Here is a 24,895-nt window from a genome sequence, read left to right as displayed (position 1 = left end):
TCTCCCTAAAAGGGCCTATAGACGTATGGGCCCATTTTCCGGCTACCGCCTCTATTGATAAGTCTTTATTTAACTTCACTTCAAATTACAGATGCTATTCCCAAAACAGCTTGGAATAAAAGAAGAATGAATTTTGAAATGTCTTCTAAAATAATGATCTCAGAAACTTTAAATGTACTGCGGAAAAAATCCCGACTACACTGCGAAAGAAGAGAAAAATAATTGATGAACTCCAGATAGGCCTGTGACGTGTTTTGACATGTATCTTTTCGGAATAGGGTACAGGAATGATTTAGATTTCCAGTTACAGACATGCAAGATGAAATTCGTTATTAGAAATACATTTTGGAAAAATAAATATTAATTGATAGAAAATTGCGATCACACGATATTAGCACCAATAGCCGCTGTTTGTTATGCAACTGAAATAAGGATTTATGCGCCGCGTTTAAATTTATGAAATTATACCGTCTCTATTATTATTATTATTATCATTATTATTATTATTATCATTATTATTATTATTATTATCATTATTATTATTATTATTATTATTATCATTATTATTATCATTATTATTATTATAATTATTATTATCATTATTATTATTATTATCATTATTATTATTATTATTATTATCATTATTATTATTATCATTATTATTATTATTATCATTATTATTATTATCATTATTATTATTATCATCTTGATTGTTTAAATATGAGTGAAGTGGAATACGATTTTTTCATGAAGGGAGGCATTTCCTCCTTCAAGTGTGATGAGTGTACCAGTGCTGCGAAGGCGGTTCATGGTGATAACACTCCTGTGAAACCGACCAAGAAGACCGATAAGAAGATCATCTCGCCTACTAGAGAACTTGAACTACCTAATTTACAAAGTAAGGAATCTCTCTCTGTTCAAATAGAGACGGTACGATTGAATAGTGAATCCATTCTAGATACTTTAACAGTTATTCTGGAGCATGTTAAAAATCTTGAGAAAGAAATGGGTGAATTAAAGAGCGAGAATACTGCCCTCAAATTACAAATGGCCGAGATTTTGGTAAAAAATTCCTGTCCTTGTAAGCCTGATCAGATTGTCCCAAAATTGGGTCAACAGTGCACTGTTCACCCGGTTACTAAATCCTACAGTAGTGTTTTGTCTGACACTGTTAATTCTCGCAATCATGCGAAGTCAGCACCGAGTACTTCATTTGCTCTTACTCATCATAACAGTAATGAGGTAATCTCTGCTGTCGTACGCACAGACGATAGCACTGTTGCGTTATCAAATAACGTAGACTCCGATGGTTTTCAAACTGTCACTCGCAAAAATTTAAGAAACGAGATCCTAAAGTTGGCACTCTAACTAATAGCAACTTAGAAATGGCTCCAGAGAGAATCAGAACCAAATCTCTTTTTGTTTCTAGATTTAGTCCTAATGTAAACGAGAATAATATTAAGGATTCACTCTTTCATCAACGTAAATTAAGGTCTCTCGAAATAACTAAATTGAAAACAAAATACCAGTCGTATTCCTCTTTTCATATCTCAGTTGATGAGAGGGATTTCGAGTTAATTAATAATTCTGATGTTTGGCCTGCGGGATGCCTCATTGCACCCTTTTTTGGTAAACTTAAACCTGAGCAGCATTTTGCTCCACCAGGTACTTCAGTTGATTCTAGGGTTAATGCCTCTTAATATTATTCTCTAACTCTCAATGCACAGTTCTAATAATCATCTTGAGATATTTTACCAAAATGTTCGTGGTCTTAATACAAAAATTGATGAAATTTTTCAAAATGTAGTAAGTAATAATGATATCATTATCTGTCTTACTGAAACATGGTTATCTGAATCAGTATTAAATACAAACTTATTCCCTAACAATTATACTGTGTTTCGAGCAGACAGAACGTATGAGGACACCAATAAAAAAAGAGGTGGGGGTGTCCTAACAGCGATTAACAACCAGTTACCTTTTACCTGTCGGCGATATGATTTAGAAATTATTAATGAATGTGTTTGGATTGAAATTAAAATGGCTGATGGTATTAATTTATTAATTGGAAATCATTACTTCCCACCTGATTTCGGTCATAATCACTTAAAATCTTACCTCAATTTTCTTGAAAAAAACCTTGATACTCATAATTTTAGAATAGTAATTATTGGTGATTTCAATTGTCCTGGTATGGATTGGTCAACTGGTTTTAATCTTAATGATATTCATTACTACTCTAAAATTAAGTCCAGTGATTTATATTCCTCGTCTTGCCTTCTGGGATTAAACCAAATTAATTTTACTGTCTCAAATAAAAATCTACTTGATCTTGTCTTTACTAATATTATTAATAGTACAGTAAAACTAGCCAATCATTCTCTAGTTTTGGAGGATTCTTATCATCCATCCATCTCCATTAATCTTGAAGTGTATTTGTCGCTACCTGATCACTGCCAATCTAGTACCTTCATAAATTATTCTCAAGGTGATTACTTGAAACTCTATTCCACTCTATACAATCATGATTGGAATTCCATATATCAAACTACTGATGTTAACGTTGCTGCTAACGCGTTATCCCAGATTATGAACAAAGCTATTTCTCTTGCTGTTCCTGTCACTTTCGTAAAAAAAATCGCACTATCCTAAATGGTTTTCAAATACCTTGCGTATACTTATTAGGAAAAAGAACAAAGCACATAGAAATTTTAAGAAATTCAAAACTGATCACCATTATCAAATTTTTTCCAATTACAGAAAACAAGTTAAAGCTATGATTAAATCTGACAAATTTAAATGGTTACAATCCATTGATGAAAATTTGAAGAATGAACCTAAGAAATTTTGGAAATACGTAGAATCTTTTCGTAAATCCAATAATTATCCCACCGAATTATTAATAAATGGGATTCACATTACTGATCAGCAAGAAATTGCTAATGCATTTGCTAATCAATTCAAATCGATTCAAAAACAGCCTAATTCTAATCTCTGTTTGTTGGAGTATAATTCTACTGACTTCTTATCCTTACCTAAAATTACAGTTGAAGACGTTTCATTAGCCATAAAAAAGCTTAAACCTAATAAATCAAAGGGCACTGATGGCATTCCTAATTTTATTATTAAGGGATGTTCTAATATTCTAATACCCGTTTTAACCTTTATATTTAATTTAAGTTTATTAACCGGTGCATACCCTATGCTTTGGAAAGAAGCATCCGTTATTCCTATCTTTAAGAATGGTAAAAAAAATGTTGTTTCCAATTATAGACCTATTTCAATATTAAACAATTTCTCAAAAATTTTTGAAAAAATAATCCACAAACATGTTTCATTTTATGTTAAGAATAAAATTAATTCAGCACAACATGGTTTTACTAAAGGTAAATCAACAACTACAAACTTAGTATCCTACCTTAATCTTGTTATGCCTGTTGTTGAAACCCAAGGTCAAATTGACTCAATTTATATCGACTTTAGCAAAGCGTTTGATGTTGTACCTCACAATATTCTGATAAATAAATTAAAAAACTTTGGTCTCTCTTCTAACTACGTGAGCTGGTTTGAAAACTATTTAACTAATAGACAATGTTGTGTTCGTCTTGGTGATTCTCTCTCGGACCCATTTAATTGTTTATGTGGAGTTCCCCAAGGATCTACATTGGGCCCTCTATTATTTTTATTATTTATTGATGACATATGTAAAAGAATAAGTTCAAACTACCTGTTATTTGCTGATGATCTCAAAATCTTTCGCTCAATAAATAGTTCTGCCGATTGCCAAACTCTTCAAAATGATATTAACTCCATTGAACTTTGGTCTGACATTAATGGAATGAAAATTAATGAAACAAAAACTTTTGTCATTTCGTACTCTCGAAAAACTACTTCCATAAAATTTAATTATTCTCTTAATAACGCCTGTATTATTAGGAAAAATTCTATAAAAGATCTTGGTGTACTACTCGATTCTAAATTATACTTTCACGATCATGTTCAATATATTTATAATCATTCAATAAGAATGCTTGGTTTAATAAGGTCTATAACTTATTCTTTTTCTACTCCTGAGTCACTATTAATTCTATACTTTACTTTGGTTCGCTCTAAACTTGAATATGCATCTGTAGCCTGGAATTCCATTACTTCAACCGATTCGGTTAAATTGGAAAATATTCAAAGAAAATTTATTTCCTTATGTGCTTTTCGATATATACCCAATTCACTGACTTTAACTATGATATTACCTGTAAATATTTTAACTGTTGTAGCCTTTATGCTAGACGTCTAAATCTTGATTATCAATTTTTTTGCAAAGTTATCAAGGGTGATATTGATTGTGAGTCTATCATGAACAATATCAGCCTTCGTATTCCTACAAAAGGTTTAAGATTTCAAAAAATTTTTTATAACCGAAATTCAAAATCACTTTCTCCAGTCTGTAGATGCATAAAATATACCAATTTGCATGGGCACAATTTAGATCCTTTTAAGGTTTAGTTTCGTTTTGATTATTAGTTTTTACTGTTTGTACTCAATTGTATTAATGTATGTTTTTGTTATTTATGATATTATTTATTTTTGTTTTGCACCTTTGTATCTTCTGTTTGTGTATTGTGCTGAACTATAATTGGCCTCTGGCTGTTGTGCAGCACACAAATATTAATAATAAATAAATAAATAAATAAATAATAAATAAATAAATAAATTATCATTATTATTATTATTATCATTATTATTATTATCATTATTATTATTATCGTTATTATCACTATTATTATTATCATTATTATTATTATCATTATCATTATTATTATCATTATCATTATCATTATCATTATTATTATTATTATCATTATCATTATTATTATCATCATCATCATCATAATAATAATTATTATTATTATTAGTATCATTATTATTATCATTATCATTATTATTATTATTATTATCATTATTATTATCATTATTATTATTATTATCATTATTATTATCATTATTATTATTATCATTATTATTATTATTATTATTATTATTATTATTATTATTGTTATTATCCGCTTTATATGTACCCATGTTTTATTTGTAATACAGGATTATTAAAAAAGAAAGAGCAGATTTCAAATATTTATTTTAAACAAATTATAAACAGTAGAAACAGTTGAATAATTGCAAGGGAAAAATTGTTCCTGGGCCGGGTAACGATCCCGGGACCTCTGGTTGAACGTACCAGCGCTCTGCCAACTGAGCCACCCGGGAACTCCACCCGACAGAGGTCCCGGGATCGTTACCCGGCCCCGGAACAATTTTTCCCTTGAAATTATTCAAATCTGCTTTACAGGAAACTTCACCTGAAAGACTAGATTTGCATAATATATACGTCACTGTGTACGTTAACAGGAAACCACAATTCCAAGTCACACAGTTTGTGTGCACTCGATGTGGGTCTCTGGCGTTTCGTCAGCCCACGCGAGTTGTGTGGATACAAAGGGAAAGGTTGAGATGGTGTCGGGTGGAGTTCCCGGGTGGCTCAGTTGGCAGAGCGCTGGTACGTTCAACCAGAGGTCCCGGGATCGTTACCCGGCCCCGGAACAATTTTTCCCTTGAAATTATTCAAATCTACTTTACAGGAAGATTTACCTGAAAGACTAGATTTGCATAGTAGAAACAGTTGCCGCACACCATTGGATAGGAGAAGGTTCAAAGTTTTATAGTCCATGAGGTTGCAAGCACACAACATGCGCATCATGTGTTGCGCGACCAAACATCAAAACGGTGGTCCATTTCTTGCCACACAAGAATGAACTGGTCCCTAATTATGGAATTCACAGCTTCAACAATTCGATGTCGTAGATCTTGAAGAGTAGCAGGGAGGTTACAAACATCCTGTCTTTTATGTACCCCACAGATAAAAATCACAAGAGTAAGGTCGGGGGACCTGGGGGGCCAGAGACGATGAACACGATCTTCTCCACCTCTTCCAACCCAACGTCCCGGAATGGTTTCATTCGGATAATGCTTCACTAAAAAAAAGCTCATAGACTTTCTTTACAGAAACGGCGTAAAAAACATTCACCTTCGGTGAGTTCTTGCATGATCGACGACTACACAAGGATTTTCAGTCCCTCAAATTCGGCCTGGCGAGTAACTGCGGCGGACAGGCCGTTGCTGTTTACGCTTTGCTTATGGCACCGGACCGAGCAGCGCGTGTAAAAAAAAGTGAACCTTTCTCTATCCACTGAAGTGCGGTAAATGCTTCTATAGTAGTAGTAGTAGTAGGTTTATTTTGCCTGGTAGAGTTAAGGCCATGAGGCCTTCTCTTCCACTCAACCAGGTTTCAACAATATACAGGAAATACAAAATTAGATTACAAAACAACACAAAAGAAGATACCTTAGAAATTACATAAAATATAGTAGAAAATTACAAATAGTCAAGATCGGTTACGTAATATAGGCTAAAACTACAAATAGTCAAGATCGGTTACGTAATATAAAATTACAAATAGTCAAGATCGGTTACATAATATATAATAGTACATTATGCAACGAGCCTATAATGATAGTAATTAAGAAGTGAGTATGGATGTTTATGAAACGAGCGCAAGCGAGTTTCATAATTTTCATACGAGCTTCTTAATTACCATTATAGGCGAGTTTCATACGACTTTTTATGCTCGACCATATTTCTAACTTGAAATTATTCAGATGTATACATTTTATTTGTATCTGACAAGATCGGAAGTGACCTTGTTCTAGGTCGTGAATTGTGAGATGTGCGCAGACGCGAAAGTATTGATTTTTTTCCGAGGAACAATAATGTCATTGACCTTGATGTAATCCCGTTAAACTTGGTATAACCTTGATTATTGAATTCGACATTGAAAAACGAGATGACAAATTGAATTTATTTGGATATTATATACAATTAACGCTAATTATTATAGTAACAGAACATAACCTTCTGCGACAGTATTGGATTTCCAGCCTCCGTGACTTTTCGCTAATTCTCTTTCGATTGCATATCCAAGAATAATCGATACTTGCGGTTTTATAACGGTACAAAGCTGACTTGTCATTGGCTGAACACCTGTAAGCTGAGTTGTCAGTGGCTGAAAACACCTGTACTTTAATGAGTAGGTGTACTTTAATGACATGCATTAAAGGGCTGCTACCAGGTGTATAATTACTACATTTCGGCATGGTCGAGCATAAAATAAATTAGAAAATTACACATAGTCAAAATCAGTTACATAACATAAGGGGAATATACACACTCACACACACACAAACACACAATTTATAAGACCTAAAATGCTCGAGATAAATTCGACGATTAATTCACTTGAGATATATTATACAGTTAATATACTAATAGGAGAATACATGTGGGTTACAAGACATAAAATGTTGATTAGCAAAGTCATAGTAAATGGCATATAAATACAAATAGATAATAAACAAAAGAAAAGGGGGAAAAAAAGAAGGGAGAGGAGAAAAAAATAACAACTTGGTCATTTAAGACTATTTAGAAACTTCCGCAAGAGTCTAGTTCTGTTCAATAAAAACATTTCTAAGTGAGCTTCTGTAGTGAGGATCACGTAAGAGCAGTTCGTAAAAGGCTAATTTGGCCGTCTCTTCAGTGTTGCCAACTAATACCAGATATCACCAAAGAGAATAAAATCACAATGGCATGTACAATAATAATAATAATAATAATAATAATAATAATAATAATAATAATAATAATAATAATAATAAACTATTAACAATAATGATTTATTGCTTATTTACTTATTTACTACATCTAATCTTTATGTTTCGAGGTATTTCTAAACGGTTCAATAATTTGTGAAAGAGTAGTAGGCCTATATTTTCCACCTGGACCTCTCGCACATTATGTTGGAAATTAGTAGATTAATTAATATAATATAATATTAAAATGTATTTTGTCTGACAACATGAAATTCATTGCTTTGACTAAACAGTTTGCGATTCACGAGATCTAACCTAAAAATGTATTTTGTTTCGTCACGTGAAATGATTAGTACAAACTCCGAAAACCGAATGCCACTTTGAAATGTATGTTTAAGAATAGTTACTAACTCCTAATAATTTTGCTATTTTAGTTATGATTGCTGTCTCCATGCGCATTTTCTATCGCTTACCCAACTGCATATATCACACCACATGTTATATTTATTTACATTTATCTATTATCTTGAATTGTAACCACAATACAACACATAAAATAACTATTATGTACTAATATAATTCTGATATTAATTAATTATTAGTATGTTCGAATAGAGTGTTAGTTGGGAGGCCAGAGGGGAAAAGACCTTTGGGAAGGCCGAGACGTAGATGGGAAGATAATATTAAAATGGATTTGAGGGAGGTGGGATATGATGGTAGGGACTGGATTAATCTTGCTCAAGATAGGGATCAATGGCGGGCTTATGTGAGGGTGGCAATGAACCTCCGGGTTCCTTAAAAGCCAGTAAGTAGTAAGTAAGTATGTTCGAATTTCACTAGCTTCCAGTAATCGGCTCAGAAATCTAGAACAATTTGAATTTTCATAATTTCCACTACCGACTACAGCTGTTCCTGCTGCCAACATAACAGTTAGAAAATCACTACCAGTTGTAGTATTTCTCAGTATCGAAATTCGAAACGAAGTTGGCAAAAGAAAATTCAACCTTCAGACTAGAAAATCATCATAATCCACTAGCATATGAAGTAATGGGGGGGAAAATGGTTAGGTTTCATCCATAGGGTATCAAGTAAGCTGATCCGGACTATAGTGTTTATAGTTCGTTTAAAATAAATATTTGAAATCTGCTCTTTCTTATTGAATAGCCCTGTACTTTTTGTCCGATATGGTAGTACTGACCAGACGATCTAACGAACTGCAGATGTTGGCTAGGCGCCGCTCCGTAATCACGAAGGCCCTTTCAATCCGTGCAGGCTTCTATTACATCGTAATGTGTAGGTTATTCTTGTGGGAGGAAGCGGAGTACCGAGCACGCATGTGGATAGAACTTGGGGATACAGTCATCAGAATTTGTGTTCTCAGATTGCTGTAGATGAAGTTATCAGTCGCACAGTTTAAGCAACCGAAATATCCTGTTGCTTATAACTAGATCATAGAATGAGATGTCCACACCTGTGGAGTAACGGTCAGCGCGTCTGGGCGTGAAACCAGGTGGCCCGGGTTCGAATCCCGGTTGGGGCAAGTTATCTGGTTGAGGTTCTTTCCGGGGTTTTCCCTCAACCCAATACGAGCAAATGCTGGGTAACTTTCGGTGCTGGACCCCGGACTCATTTCACCGGCATTATCACTTTCATTTCATTCAGACGCTAAATAACCTAGATGTTGATACAGCGTCGTAAAATAACCCAATAAAATAAATAAAATAGAATGAGATGTTCTGGCGACTGCTTTGGAAGTAGAGACATCATTTCGTTTACGTTACCCCAGCGAATAGGGATTATAAAGAATGGACACTGAGCGAAGTTTCCTGTGTTTTGTTTCTCTGTGCGCCAGCGTTTAGTTCTACTTCCAAGCACTAGAGGTTAGTGTAATCGAGCATAGGCTAAGATAATAATTGAGAATAGAGTTGAGACACAGGATTCAAACATCGCCTACCTTATTGCATAATCCAGTAACGCTTTGCTTCAAATAAATTCAAGTTAACAGCTTTTCCTTATTTCTCAGTGACGAACTAGTTGTAATAATATTTTTTTTATATTTCAGATATAATAAATTATATTATAAAATAATATAATACATTATAAAATTATGTATCAAATTCGTTTAATATTTGTATATAATATAATATAGGTATATGGTTTTACTTCTCATAAGAGGTTTGTTTTTCCATTTTCAGCGCTATAAAATCATTACATATTTTAATTGTTGTTGGGGTCAACTCTCATTATGAAGGAACTCTAGAGTCTAGACATTACAGTTAATGAAGGATTTATTATTTTATGGATCCAATTTATTTTATTTGAGTACATAATGTACCTAGATGTATTAATTATGTGTGTTATATTTCCGCTGTGTCGACTGCTAGCTGGTGTGATGTCAGCGCCAACTCTAGGGAGAAAGCAGAATCTCACGCTTTAGCTGGCTTGAAGGTCATTGAAATCAGTCCGGCTACATCAAAGGTACCGACGCGAAGTGTCCATTCTTTATAATCCCTATTCGCTGGTTACCCTATCAACCCCCAGCGTTGTCGCACAGCAGCACGTGCTTAAAAATCTCAAGGGTACCAAAACCATGTAACATGTTCAAAATTTCAATTTTGTTTTTTTTTATTGATTTATATTATCTGAAAAATCATCTTTCCAACTGTATATAATTTATTATTATGAAAATATAGTATATTTGTAAAATGTTTATCTAAGATTTCAGGTTTTTTGACAGCAGACTGGATGATAAAAGCTTCTCAACCGAATAATAACAGGCATTTCCCATATTTATTCTGTGTTTAATTTCCTCCCGAGTGTCATTTATATTTGTTACTGTTGCTCCCAGGTATTTGAATTTTTCCACCTTTTCAAAGGATAAATTTCCAATTTTTATATTTGCATTTCGTACAATATTCTCGTCACGAGACATAATCATATACTTTGTCTTTTCGGGATTTACTTCCAAACCTATCGCTTTACTTGCTTCAAGTAAAATTCCCGTGTTTTCCCTAATCCTTTGTGGATTTTCTCTTAATATATTCACTCTTCCACAGAGACAAGCAGCTGATGTTCAATTCCAAACCCTGTCTGTTATCCTGGACTTTCCTAATAGCATACTCTAGAGCAAAGTTTAAAAGTAAAGGTGATAGTGCATCTCCTTGCTTTAGCCCACAGTGAATTGGAATCGTATCTGACAGAAACTGACCTATACGGACTCTGCTGTACGTTTCACTGAGACACATTTTAATTAATCGAACTAGTTTCTTGGGAATACCAAATTCAATAAGAATATTGTATAAAACTTCTCTCTTAACCGAGTCGTGTACCTTTTTCAAATCTATCAATAACTGATGCACTGTATCCTTATACTCCCATAATAATAATAATAATAATAATAATAATAATAATAATAATAATAATAATAATAATAATAATAAATAATAATAATAAATATTAAAGATGGAGTTTACCCATTTTATTGGGTGTGATACGTAGTATAATGACGTTTCACATTGCTTTTGAAAATCCACGTACAACCTTGGGGCAAATGAGGAATTTAATATTTCTTTCATACTCAGAAACAAAGAGTTCTCCTTCCATTGCGAGTGAAAGTTTGTAATGTTTACAATTGACACGGAATAACACGACTTCGATACAGACATTGCGAAGGTACAAGCGCCACTGATACCATCGTTCCTCTAGAACTCCTTCAGTGGAGCAGCGTGGCTCGGAGTGAGACTAGTGGCCAACAAGCTTGGAGCTCACATATTTAGTTTCTTACAGCCTCGAACCCCTTGCAAGGACGCGTTTTGCATACCTTTTAAATTTGTCCTCCCAATTCTCCTCTTTCAATTCAATCGTTCCTCTGTCATGCAGGGGGTAGTGGAAGGGGTTGAGGGGAAAAAAAAAAAACATTACGTCTTACAGTGCTCAATGCTCACAACTCACGTTTGCATCACAACTCGGACACGCCTGCAGTAAGCTATAGGGATTGACATGTTTAAGTCCATATCTCCTTTTTCTGACCACAGACCGCAAGATCCCTCTCTCAGAATGTTCAGGAGAGCACCCCTTATTTCCTGTTTATCTTCGCACACTTTTACTGAATCACTGTACCTATATAGGCCTGCAACGTATCCCAGTTCGTATAAATCAGGCCTGCACAAGGTTTGCGCTCTCCGAGCCGGCTCACAGCGCATGAGCGGAATGCAGATATTAGCTGCGCTCTGTTATGAGGGTGGACTGGAAGAAGGGGTGATCTCGTACAAAATGTACATAAAAGAAAGTACTATTACGAGTACTTATGAAATAAATTCCCGTCCAGTGTTTGCAAAACTATCTTGGACTATTATTAATTAATAAAGAAATATTTATTTTACAGAAGTAATAGAAATTCTATAGCTACTTAAATGTACAATATCATTTTGTTATATTTTTATTTATCAGTACATCACAACGAGGTTTTATGCTGTTGGCAGCTGAAAGGAACAGTAGCCTGCTGATCGTAATGAAACATCAGTTACAGATGTTCGATGCTGCCTTTATTAAAGTTGATAACAGAAAACATTTGCTCACAAATATAAATGTTGAGCCAAACATAGCAATCATTTTCACAGCCAGCCTGTGTAGTCGTGTATATTATTGCTAATGTTTAGTCTTGTAAAACTTAACCAGGCTAGTAGTATTATTCAAACGAGCTTTAGCCCTTAGGTTACACTGAAGATCAATAAGTTCGAGCTGTAAATTGTTAAATGTTATGTTCCGTCTTTTAGATTCCTCCATACTGTACTGTAGCAGTAGGTAAGCAACGTGAAACAGTTACTGAGAATAGGCCTACACACTGCACTCCACTAGATAGCCGAGTGGTTGTTTCCCTCTCCTCTAACTTATATAGCAAGTCTATGTCATTCTGACGTATCTTCCTCCCCGTTTCTAAACACCGCTCTCCCGCTCCGAAAGAGCGCGCGCGCTCGTTGAGCGCTGTTTGTGCAGGCCTGGTATAAATGCATCTTATAGTGACATCAGCTGATCTTGTTGGCTACATTGCGGACAAGTAGCCTATTCTCATAGTTATTCTGCTGGCTTTATTACTGTACATGGAATTACCTGGCCCAGCAGGTTTTCAAGGTAAAGAAATAAAAAAAAAAACTTAATATTTACAATAACGATGTTGTAACACCGAGTTCAGTCTGCGCTGTGGAGACGCGAAGGTAAAACCGAACGTTTTCTCTTTTGCCGCTTTCATCTTTCAGCTGTAAATATTAAGCGTTGAAACTCAACGTTGTGGAAAATGACCGAAAACTTTTTTGAAGCCATGTATCTGCCTTTGGGCAAAATGAATGTATTAGGGTCCTACTTAATGTACAGCTTTATTTTCCACCTGGAGGAGGCCACGCCAAAGATTTTATCGGTCTTCAAAATCCATCGTTCTCGGTTGGGTTCGAACCCGAGAACCTCGGACCAAACGGCGAGCACGGTAACCACTACACCACCGAGTACGTCATCAGTTTAGAATTATTACAAGTTTCGTTGTTAATGGCTCACTCAGTTCGTCATCGTTCTGTATTAAAAACAAATTCATTTCCCGGCATTAATTAATTAAGAAGTTGATATCCCCCAGTGCTTTTCAAATACTTCCCTTTCCTTAATGGGTTAGATACAGCTTACAGTAGTAAAATTTTGGAAATATTCAACATTTTTTCTCTCCAATACTGTATCTTGTACAATAATGAAAATTGATATGTTTAAAACACTGTCCTTCTGCTATATAAACAAATATTTTTGTGCGAGATCGTGCGTATTTGCTTGTTTTCCGCACAGAACCAATACGCGGTAAGTGTGAAATACCACATTCAGTATTCCCAACGTAACACACATAACAATTTCCCTCTTCTTACTGCTTAAGCGCGACATTCATTTTACTGCTTTAGGCTTTTAACATATTATTTTTAGAGACGTTTAACATAGTAATAATTATAAATTAGAAACTTACCACTGCAATTTCACCTAAATTGCAATGTTAATTATTGTTTTCAAATATTTGCAAAAATTAAGTAAAGTCTACTACTCCACGAAACTTAATGCATTCCTGATACAAGTAACATTAAGGAAGCCGTGAAAAAATCAACAAGATTCCAGATGCCGATGTTATTACTGCAATATGTTATATAAATAATATTGTTAAAATATTAAAATGAAAAATAAATCATTACATAACTTTACAGTTTGTTTTAAGTTCGCATTTATAGACTGGGGGGGGGGAAAAGACAGACGTATATCACGGCCTGCTGGAGTATAGTAAACACAGAAAACATTTTATAGCAACAATGTTGAAGAAAGATATTTTGGTTTTTTCCGAAGTTGCCGTCATTAAACAGAAACCAAGATGGAGATTTCATTGCAACTAATTAGAAATTCGTCTTTCAGGTATGTAATAAACGATCTTCGCACAAAATAATGTACGATACACGAGCGGTATGTTTGTTTTCATGTTCTCGGAAATTAAAAAAGCTCAACTACGTTTCGCTTTTTCAATCTTTTCCTCGACCATGAAAACGTCAACATACCGCTCTTGTAACGTATATTACTATTACGATTTAAAAAAAATTATTTACATTTTTTTTTTTTCAAAATTCAGTTCACTGTGCTGTGTTGAAGCGTTTGCTACATAACTCAAAAACTATCCACCATTCTGTGATGAAATTTGTTGTGTGTATTTATGCATGTCATATCTACACTATGATGCAAGATCACTTCTCTACCTTTGTTAGATTGTCTGATAAAAAATAAAATCATTTTAAAAAATGGTCAAATATTAGTATTTTCTTCTAACACAAAATAAAAAAAATATTATTTATTAAGGAATGTAGTTGAAAGAGCATGATATTGTAAACATGAGTTTCAGCAATAAAATAAAAGAGAGAGAACATGAAAAAGTTAACAGGTTTATGAGTTATGAGGGAAACGCTTCATCACTGCACAGTGAACTGCCAACATTTTAATTTAAAAAAAATATAAATATTTTTTTTAAATAGTAAAAATATTTTTTTCATGTAGCAGAAGGACAGTGTTTTATACATACAAATTTTCATTATTGTACAAGATACAGTAATGGAGGAAAAAAATATTGAATATTTACAAAACTTTTACTGCTGTAAGCTGTACCTAACCCCTTAAATTTGAATTATTTCTTTATCAGGATAAACTTCCAGTGAATGTAAAATTAATCATCGATTTCCCTTGTTACCCTTATATTCCTCATTGTCTTCCTTCTATCTTTGCATTGCCTTCGTTCTCCTTATATTCTCCTTGTTTCAGTTCTCACACCACTTACACGTACTTCTACGTAAAAATATACCGTATAGTAAAGCCATGCACCTGCCGAGGGACGGTAGAAATGAATAGAAAACCTATATAATATATATAATGTTTTGTGATTAAATGCACGATTAATTAAAAAATTAAGTTTGAAGTTTCAGCAGTCCGGCAACATCGCCGCTAACACACTCTTCTCGGGATACAGATGTACGAAATCAACAGACTCGATGTGTCTCGCTATATGAGCTGTTCTCTGGCGCTTGTTGCAATCAAATCGCACAGTGGCTTCAAATTAGAGGTTTTTTTTAAAATCATATTTACACTAAAACCGTCCACACTATTGAAATACGCCAAAGGGATAAATTATTCTTTCCTATCGATATGGACAAAAATCACTGGTGAGGTGCACTCGTTATGAGTGACTAGTTCCGTCGGATCACGGCCAACTAGTCACTCATAACGAGTGCACCTCAGCACATGTGTGGACTTCGGTCCTACGTTCATAGACATCTATGACGTAGTGCAGAGGGCGGCCACTAGAGGGAACCCAAGAGTTGGAACTTAATCTGAGACGATTCTGTCCGGCGCCGGGGTGATATCCGGTGTGGCATAGTGGATAAAGCATCAGTACGTAGAGCTGAAAACCCGGGTTCAAATCCCGGCGCCGGATAGAATTTTTCTCCGTTCCATTACTCTTTCATCGTATGATGACGCAGAATATCTGCATGGAAATATCATATGTGCTTCGGTACATTAAAATAATATATACGATATGCGTAAATCACTTCGTGATTTAAGACGGCACTTATTCCGTCGGATCCCGGCCAACTAGTCACTCATAACGAGTGCACCTCAGCACATGTGTGGACTTCGGTCCTACGTTCATAGACATCTATGACGTAGTGCAGAGGGCGGCCACTAGAGGGAACCCAAGAGTTTGAACTTAATCTGAGACTATTCTGTCCGGCGCCTGGGTGGTATCCGGTGTGGCTTAGTGGATAAAGCATCAGCACGTAGAGCTGAAAATCCGGGTTCAAATCCCGGCGCCGGAGAGAATTTTTCTCCGTTCCATTACTCTTTCATCGAAATAAGAGATTGTTAAACATTTGAGAAAAAACATTTTTTCCTCAAAAAACTATGAACTTTCCACCACTATGATACAGTTTTTTGTTACATACAACATGAGCTATTCGCTCTGAAAATTTACAAGGCTATTTCACGTCCAACCTGTATATCTCTATTTTATACATTTTAGAGATATTAGCGTAATGCGCATCTCAGGTTATAAAAATACCTCCTGTTATTATAAAACACTTGAAAACACAGATAGCTGGGCCAAAATTGTGCTTAGCTTGGCTTGGCTTGTTTTTACAAGTGCTAGACCCGGGATGGGTTCGTACACTTAGGCACTCTTTGGTCCATTGTGCGCCCTATACATGCGATGATTGTCCAAGTCCGACAGATGGCCTGGGTGGCATTCGTGAAGCCGACGCTGACAGGTGGGCCTTCCTGTCTCAGTCTCCGATAGAGCCAGGTTCCATTCCGCGGACGAGTAGCCAGATCAGCCCCAAGAACGCCCAGAGCCCAAGTCCTTCCTGATCAGCCGACGCTGACAGATGGACCATCCTACCTCAACCTCTGATAGAGCCAGGTTCCATCCGCATACAAATAGTCTGATGAGCTCCAAGTCCTTCCTGTATCAGCATCGGAAACCCTCACTAACCGCAAGATTTCATCCCAGCATATTTTTAACTATTGTTATAAATGATACTCGAGAAGAAATTAAACACAGAATAAATATGGGAAATGCCTGTTATTATTCGGTTGAGAAGGTTTTATCATCCAGTCTGCTGTCAAAAAATCTGAAAGTTAGAATTTATAAAACAGTTATATTACCGGTTGTTCTTTATGGTTGTGAAACTTGGACTCTCACTTTGAGAGAGGAGCATAGGTTAAGGGTGTTTGAGAATATGGTTCTTAGGAAAATATTTGGGGCTAAGAGGGATGAAGTTACAGGAAAATGAAGAAAGTTACACACCACAGAACTGCACGCATTGTATTCTTCACCTGACATAATTAGGAACGTTAAATTCAGACGTTTGAGATGGGCAGGGCATGTAGCAAGTATGGGTGAATCTAGAAATGCATATAGAGTGTTAGTTGGGAGGCCGGAGGGAAAAGAACCTTTGGGGAGGCCGAGACGTAGATGGGAGGATAATATTAAAATGGATTTGAGGGAGGTGGGATATGATGGTAGAGACTGGATTAATCTTGCTCAGGATAGGGACCGATGGCGAGCTTATGTGAGGGCGGCAATGAACCTTCGGGTTCCTTAAAAGCCAGTAAGTAAGTAGATGATAGATGAAATGAGGGTGAGGTGGAGAGTGATGATGGAATGATAGAGGGAAACGGGCGTACCCCGAGAAAAACCCTCTGCAACATCTGCTTCGTCCACCACAAATTCCATCACGACCTGGCCGGGGATCGAACCAAGGCCGCCTGGATGGAAGGCCAGCGCGCTAGCATTTGAGCCACAGGCGCGGCTAAAATAGTGCGTAGGCCTACAATGTGTTCTGGCATCTCTAGCATTGTTTGTAGAGGGGGCGGTATGGTGTAATTGTGGGGAGGAACAGAATGATTTATTAAAATGTGCGCATGTGATGGTTCCTTGCGTTATGAGCGTAATGAAAATATGCAGAAGAACGACATAAAAGATGCCGTTTTCATAGTTACACTAGTTTTATTTTTGGATACCAGAGTTGATTCCCTGACGAAACACACTTCTGGTTTACAGCAACGTCGGCCTCTGCTGCTATTTCACATCCTCTTTCCGGCGGACGACAAGTAAATCGTGATTTATTATAAAATAAAGTTCGCATAGATTTACACGTATTTTTTCCGGATTTTCTACAATGCCATGCTTTTTTTGTACGATGTGCCCGCTAGAGCAGTGATTCTCAACCGGGGGCGGAGGGGGGGGGAGGTTCTGCGAGTCCTAAATTCATTTTAAATTTCATTTTCTACTAAGAGAATACTATAAAATTTATACAGAAATAACGAAAATATAAATTAATACATGTAGTAGGTATCACCAATTATTTATTGTAATATTATAATATGAATAATAATTATTATTGTCGTTATAATTATTGTTATTGTCATTTATCGCTATTACTCGTATTAAAGATCTAACACGGAAAACAATGTTAAATTTATAATTTAGGTCATTTTTATCATTAAGCGCGACAGTAATCTAATATATCAACAAATTGTCCACACCTGTGGAATAACGGTTAGCGCGTCTGGCCGCGAAAACAGATGGCCCGGATTCGAATCCTGGTCGGGACAAGTTACCTGGTTGAGGTTTTTTTCCGGGTTTTTCTCTCAACCCATTATGGGCAAATGTTGGATAACTTTCGGTGCTGGACCCGGGACTCATTTCACCGGCATTATCACCTTCACTTCATTCAGAAAAATATAAAAAATTTGTGTGCACCATACACCAAAATGTATCCAAAACTAAACATTATATTAGAAAAGTAAGCTAAATAAGCTAATGGGTTCATACCCCATCTATAGAGGAAATCCGCTAAATAACCTGAGATGTTGATACATCGTCGTAAAATAACCTACTATAAAAATAACAAATTGGTTCTACTTATGGTATTCATAACACTATTTTATAGGAGTGATCATAGAAGATCTGTAATTTCGATGCAATTCAAAGTGCAATATTTTGACCATTCATTCGTTCTTTCGTTCGTTCGTTCATTCATTCACAGTCTTCTGTCCAAGGGCACGTCTTTCACCGCAAATCCAGCATCCTCCAATCTTTCCTATTTTGTGTCTTCCTCTTTGTCTTCACATCCAATCCATATGCCACACTCCACACAAAGTATTTCACTAGTCTCTTCCTCTAGAGGTTCGCAGAAGATGCTCCTTTTTCTGTTAAAAGTTTCCTTTGCCTTTGCTATCCTCCTATTGACTTCCTGGCAGTAGCTCATGTTACTGCTTATAGTACACCCCAAGATGTCCACTTGCTGTACTGCCTCATTTCGAATTCACATATTTACTTCTTCTGTTTTTTTTTTTCTTCCTATGACCATGGTCTTCGTCTTGTTTGAATTTATCTTCATCCCATACTGCTCACAGCTGTCATGTAGCTCCAGTAGCATATCCCTTAGTATCGTCTCCTTTTCTACTAACAATGCTATATCTTCAAATCTTACGCAATTTATTCTTCTTCCTCCTACTATCACCTCTCCACGTAAGTGCAAGTTTGAACCAATAAATTATTGAGATTTGCGATAGATTAATTAGTTTAGGAAATTGTATATTTATTATGTAGAACTACATTTGTATATAGATCTTTTGTTAAATTATTAAGTTTTGTACTTTTGTGAACTATATCAATAAATCTATCTAATCACCTCTCCCATATTCTGAAAACAGTTCTTCACTAAATTCTCTTTGTTCGTACGTGTTGAACAGGGTAGGTGATACCCTGACTTTGACTCGTTGTTTCATATAAAGATTGCTGAATAGCTTTCCCTCTTTCCCAATCCACACCAATTTTCTTCAGAATTCACATAACTTCTTAACTCTGTCAAAAGCCTTTTTAAGGTCCACAAATACTAGATACAATTCCATATTTTTCTCTAGGTATCTTTCACCGATTGTTCGCAGCAGTCCAGTTGCATCTTTCGTACCTTTTTCTTCCTGAAGCCAAACTGCTTTTCATCCAACTTTCCTTCCATCTTATAAAGAAAAATGTTAAGGGACTAAAAATATTTCGAAATTACTAAAAATTGTGTTAGTTGGGAGGCAAGAGGGAAAAAGACTTTGGGGAAGTAGAGACGTAGATGGGAGGATAATATTAAAATGGATTTGAGGGAGGTGGGATATGATTGTAGAGACTGGATTAATCTTGCTCAGGATAGAGACCGATGACGGGCTTATGTGAAGGCGGCACTGAACCTCCGGGTTCCTTAAAAGTCATAAGTAGGTAATAGTATCAGAAGAATTAATTAAATAACATTATTATAAAATGTATTTGGTTTATTAAACATATTACATGACGCCTTTCCTAAAATATAACAGTTTTATTTAATTTTGTGTTATTTTGCCACCGTGTCATGAAACTCGATGTATGAAACTCAATTGTAAATGAAATATAAATTAAAAAAAAACATTTGACTGTAGGAAAAAAAAATGCATTCACTACGTATTTATTTGCGCGTGTTCCTACTAAAAACTATCCTTCTCCCATTCCTACCGGTAAGAATGACTACAACCACCTTGAATAATTTCGAGGGAAAAATTGTTCCGGAGCCGGGTATCGAACCCGGGACCTTTGGTTTAACGTACCAACGCTCTACCACTGAGCTACTCGGGAACTCTAACCGACACCGATCCAATTTTTCCCTCTATATCCACAGACCTCAAAGTGGGCTGACAACCGTCAAGCAACCAACTTCGAGTGCACACTAACTCCGTGTGACTTAAATTGTGGTTTCCTGTTAACGAACAGTAACGTGTATTATGCAAATCAAGATTTCAGGTACAACTTACAATTTCGGGGGAAATTATTCAAATCAACTTTACAGGGAGTTGTACCTGAAATCTTGATTTGTACAACCACCTTATTTCCCCAATCTATACATTTGTCAGTTTCCAGACAGCTGATACACTTTCTTCTCCTGTCTTGCAGAAGAATGCAGCTTTACCACCTGTTGACGGGGCTGATGGTCGTGGTTCGTGCCCAGTCCCGCTGCCTCACCGATATTCCAGGTGGGAATATATGACGTCATAATACTGTAGCTATATTTGTCAACTGCAGCAAAGATATTTGAAGGGTTACGAAAATGAAGGATGTCGAACTTCAGATTCCATAAGTATAGCTATTTGAAGCATGATGTAGTACTTTCACGGCTCCAACGAGATATTTTTAGTTCTTGGACCCTGCAATAACACTTAACGTTTGAAAGTTATGCATCGGCTGCAACGTCAGAGATCCCTTACCAAGAGCCATTCGTCAGCTGATGTGTAGTGGTCATTGTGGCAACGTCGCATCTCTCGCTGCTAACATCACGCAAGGCTGTTAAGTGTATAGTTACAACGGCTTGGGTGTAGATACTTTCTCCGGACACGCACTTGGAGTTTGTCGGTAGAATTCAGTACAGCTATTATGATTCAAGTAAGGATTCTACATACAGGGTGGGAGTGAAATAATTCTGCTTATTGAAAAGGACGATACAGAACCAATCCTTACGTGTGGGAGTGAAAGTTGGACGATGGCTAATAGTGATACAAGTATGATAAATGCAATGCAAATGAAAAGTTCGAGAAGAATTGTGAAGAAAACACGAAGAGATAGAGTAATAAATGAAATGATAAGAGAAGATCTAAAAATACAATCAATCCAAAAGACAATAGAAGATAAACAACTGTCATGGTTTGGACACGTTAAAAGGATGGATGTAGATAAGAAAGTACACCAGTTCATGGAAGCAAGACCCATAGGAAGAAATCCAGTAGGAAGACGAAGGACAACATGGGAAGAAGAAATAAAACGAATAGCATCTACGAGAGGGAAGGCATGGAGCCATTTAAATAGATTGATAAAAGATAGAGTACAATTTATAGTAGATGGATCCGAGGAAATCCCGTAACACCACGATAGTGGTATACGAGGGAAGAAGAAGAAGAAGAAGAAGAAGAAGAAGAAGAAGAAGAAGAAGAAGAAAAGGACGATACTGTGTTATTGCACCAGTCATTACCACGCTACCGACCAGGCAACATTACTTCTTTTACTACGCCAACACCAAACATCTCGTAAGTGGTTTATCGTCACTTCATTTTTCTTTCTGGTTCTATACAGGTCCCTCCACTAAAACTTATTATTGATTTTTGCAGATTTTACAATGTGCTGCCACGTCGTGATGACTGATGCAAAACAATATTTTAATTTGTTATTCTTTTAACTGTCTGTGTCTCAATTTTAAGCTGCATATATGTTTTGCAGACTTCAATTTTTAAACAAATTTTGATCTATAAGCTGCATACATGTTTCTGCAGGCTTTAACTCCAAATACTTTTATGTATTAATTTTTGAGACCTCATGAAGGTTTAACTGTCATATATATATGTATATATATGTATATATATATGTGTATATATATATATATATATATATATATATATATCTTAGACTGTTCATAAGTCAAATTTTACTTGTTTTTCTTATCATTGTACTTTTATATTCTCACGTCATGTACCTTAACACATTTCGATGTTACTTGTCCATCTATGTCTTTATATGAAAAGCTTAATATCACGCAAGTCTGACCTGAAGATGCTATTATAATAGCGAAAGCGCTAGTCAAAGATACGTTCATCTAACCTATGTAATATTTTGTATTTTGAATAGACAGTTATTGAAGGACTTTTGATATTTATTTCTTTAAATATAGATGTGAGAGGTCAACGATCTCGGGTCAGTCTGCCTTTAGTGAACTATCTCTCATCTCCCTTTCTGGCTACAATGTTGCAAGCTGGTCGCATCGGTCAGTGGCTTCAAATTAGTGGTTTTTAAATTAAATTTACACGAAAACCGTCCACGCTATTGAAATACGCCAGAGGGATAAATTATTCTTTATTGTATTTTATATATATGTAGACAAAAATCACGATCCTATTCGCAATAGTTACCGAATAAGAGGGTGTTAAATATTTTTTTTTCTGCGGAAACTATGGACTTTACACCAATATGATATTAGGCCTACACTTTTTGTTATATACAGCACGAGCTATTTGGTCTGAAAATCTGCAGGATTATTTCACTTCCACTCTGTATAAATTATAAGCTAAATTAAATTTAAAAAATCGATCACTTTAAATGTTGTAGGAAAATTTTGATGAAGATGGACATCGTCAATTTTTCCGTTCACTCTTCATTTGTCTGTTCTATTTGCAGAAGTGAATCCAAAACGATACTTCCACTCAGAGGGCCAGATGCTGGACCTCAGGCTGGAGGTATCGGAGAGGGTAACTCATCGCCTGGCCACCGCCATCTTCAAACTGTTCCTGCAGGAAGTCCTAGGATATCCTTACGTGAATATAGTCGAAGAGGACGACAACTACAACATGACACACACGGTGCAGCGCCTGAGCGGCCCGTTCACTGATTTAGCGTGAGTACCATCAGGACAGTTCCGATTGTGTCTTTTTTTTACCTATTTTGCTCCCATGTGTCGATATGTACATTTTATTCGTTGTTATCAATGCGTAACGTGAACCTTTAAGATACTAATGCGTAAAAAAAAAAGTGGAAAACCTTTAGACCATTTCCCATTGACATCCACCATGTTGCCTTTTCTTGGGTTACCAGCAGAAGCAACTATACCATGCATTAATGCATTACCTGGATCTTTCATTACTTAAATATTACACGTGACACAAATAAGTAACAAATTTAACATTCATATTTGCACACTGGGGCAAAAAAAACGGCACAAAATTAGGAATAATCTATTTTCGGAAATACAAAACATTAATTTGTAATGAATATACTGTTGGAAAGAGTAGACTTTGAAGATGAGCAGGACTTTTTATTATGTTTTTTGAGGCTCAATTAAAATCTTATGGAGGTCAATACACAATGATGCGAAAAACGTGGTGTTTGAAGACACTTTATTACACATTTTTATTGCACAACTTTTAACACTATATCACTTCGGAACATGTATTATACAGGGTGTTTCCGAAGTGGTGTTACAAACTTTTAGGGATGATGGGGAAGGGCACATGCATCAATTTGAGATAAGGAACCCTGGTCCGGAAAGTTATAAGCAAAAATAGTTGTGTGGAAATGGAATTGTAATTTGGCACCACATGCCCTCCTTCCCTTAACCTTTGGAACAGTCGTGGAAAGATGGTATGGGCCGGATGTCTCCTACGTGGGTACTTGTCCCGATACAATCTGTGAGCTTGTCTACTGTTCCCATTTGCTCATCCGTTTTCGAAAATCAGGTCTGCATATTCCGCTCTCGTGTAACTTCTCCATTTCACTAGGACTGATCGACTGGACACTGCAACTTGTACACATACACTGCAGTCTACAGACGTGCATATCAGGACCGACCATGTCCGTTACACATTACGCTACCTGCATTGCTTTAGTGTAGTTTCCTGTCCCCATCCCTCAGACAGCGCACTGAATGGAATACTGTAAGTAGACAACGTAAACAACGTCAGATGAATACAGTATGTGTAAGATGTACAGATAAATATACATAAATAAGGTGTGCAGAGGAATAAAATTATTTCATTTCCACACAGCTATTTCTGCTTGTAAGTTTCGACTCGGTCGTTTCCGGACCAGGGTTCCTTATCTCAAATTGATACATGTACCCTTCGCCTTCATCCCTGAAAGTTTGTAACACTAGTCCGGAAACACCCTGTATATCTTTTGCGTGTTAAATATTGAGTTCTGAGGATGGTCCATAACAGGCTGAAACTAGTTAACCAGGTACTGTAATATTTACCACGCGAAAGATATACAGTATAATACACTTTATTACTTCAAAATTCAGAAACTGAATGTTGGTAAAATTAATAATAATTAATGATCTTTCAAATAATGGACTGTAGAAACGGTGAAAGATGAAGAGTAGAAGTATGTTCTATGTTTAGGAATGAAGAGTGTGATATGGTGTTGTGAACGAATATCTATTGCGTGATATGAGAAATTTTGAAAACGAGAAGTTAAATAGCTAGAGTTAGAGTTCAGAAGAATGTTTAAGAGTACGGTGAGAGAATGAACGGTTCTTCGTTCTTTAAGCGGACCCGTGACAGCATATCTAGTGAAGGTGAGATAC

At 35.9% G+C, this 24,895-nt stretch overlaps 1 protein-coding gene across 3 annotated transcripts in view; it reads left to right on the top strand.

Annotated features, from left to right (window-relative positions):
• LOC138711066 (uncharacterized) overlaps positions 1-24,895 on the top strand; it is a 137,134-nt gene that overhangs the window by 61,251 nt on the left and 50,988 nt on the right. For all 3 annotated transcript variants that reach the window (XM_069842376.1, XM_069842374.1, XM_069842375.1), the window contains exons 2-3: positions 20,728-20,807; positions 22,993-23,209. In XM_069842376.1, the coding sequence (XP_069698477.1) occupies positions 20,732-20,807; positions 22,993-23,209 (293 nt within the window). In that variant the 5' untranslated portion in view covers positions 20,728-20,731. The remainder of the gene's footprint in view (positions 1-20,727; positions 20,808-22,992; positions 23,210-24,895) is intronic.

This window comes from Periplaneta americana, chromosome 12 (assembly GCF_040183065.1).
Source record: "Periplaneta americana isolate PAMFEO1 chromosome 12, P.americana_PAMFEO1_priV1, whole genome shotgun sequence".
In the NCBI taxonomy this organism is placed as follows: Eukaryota; Metazoa; Arthropoda; class Insecta; order Blattodea; family Blattidae; genus Periplaneta; species Periplaneta americana.
The sequence above is the reverse complement of the archived record's forward strand: the minus strand, read 5'-3'. Positions and strand labels throughout refer to the sequence as shown.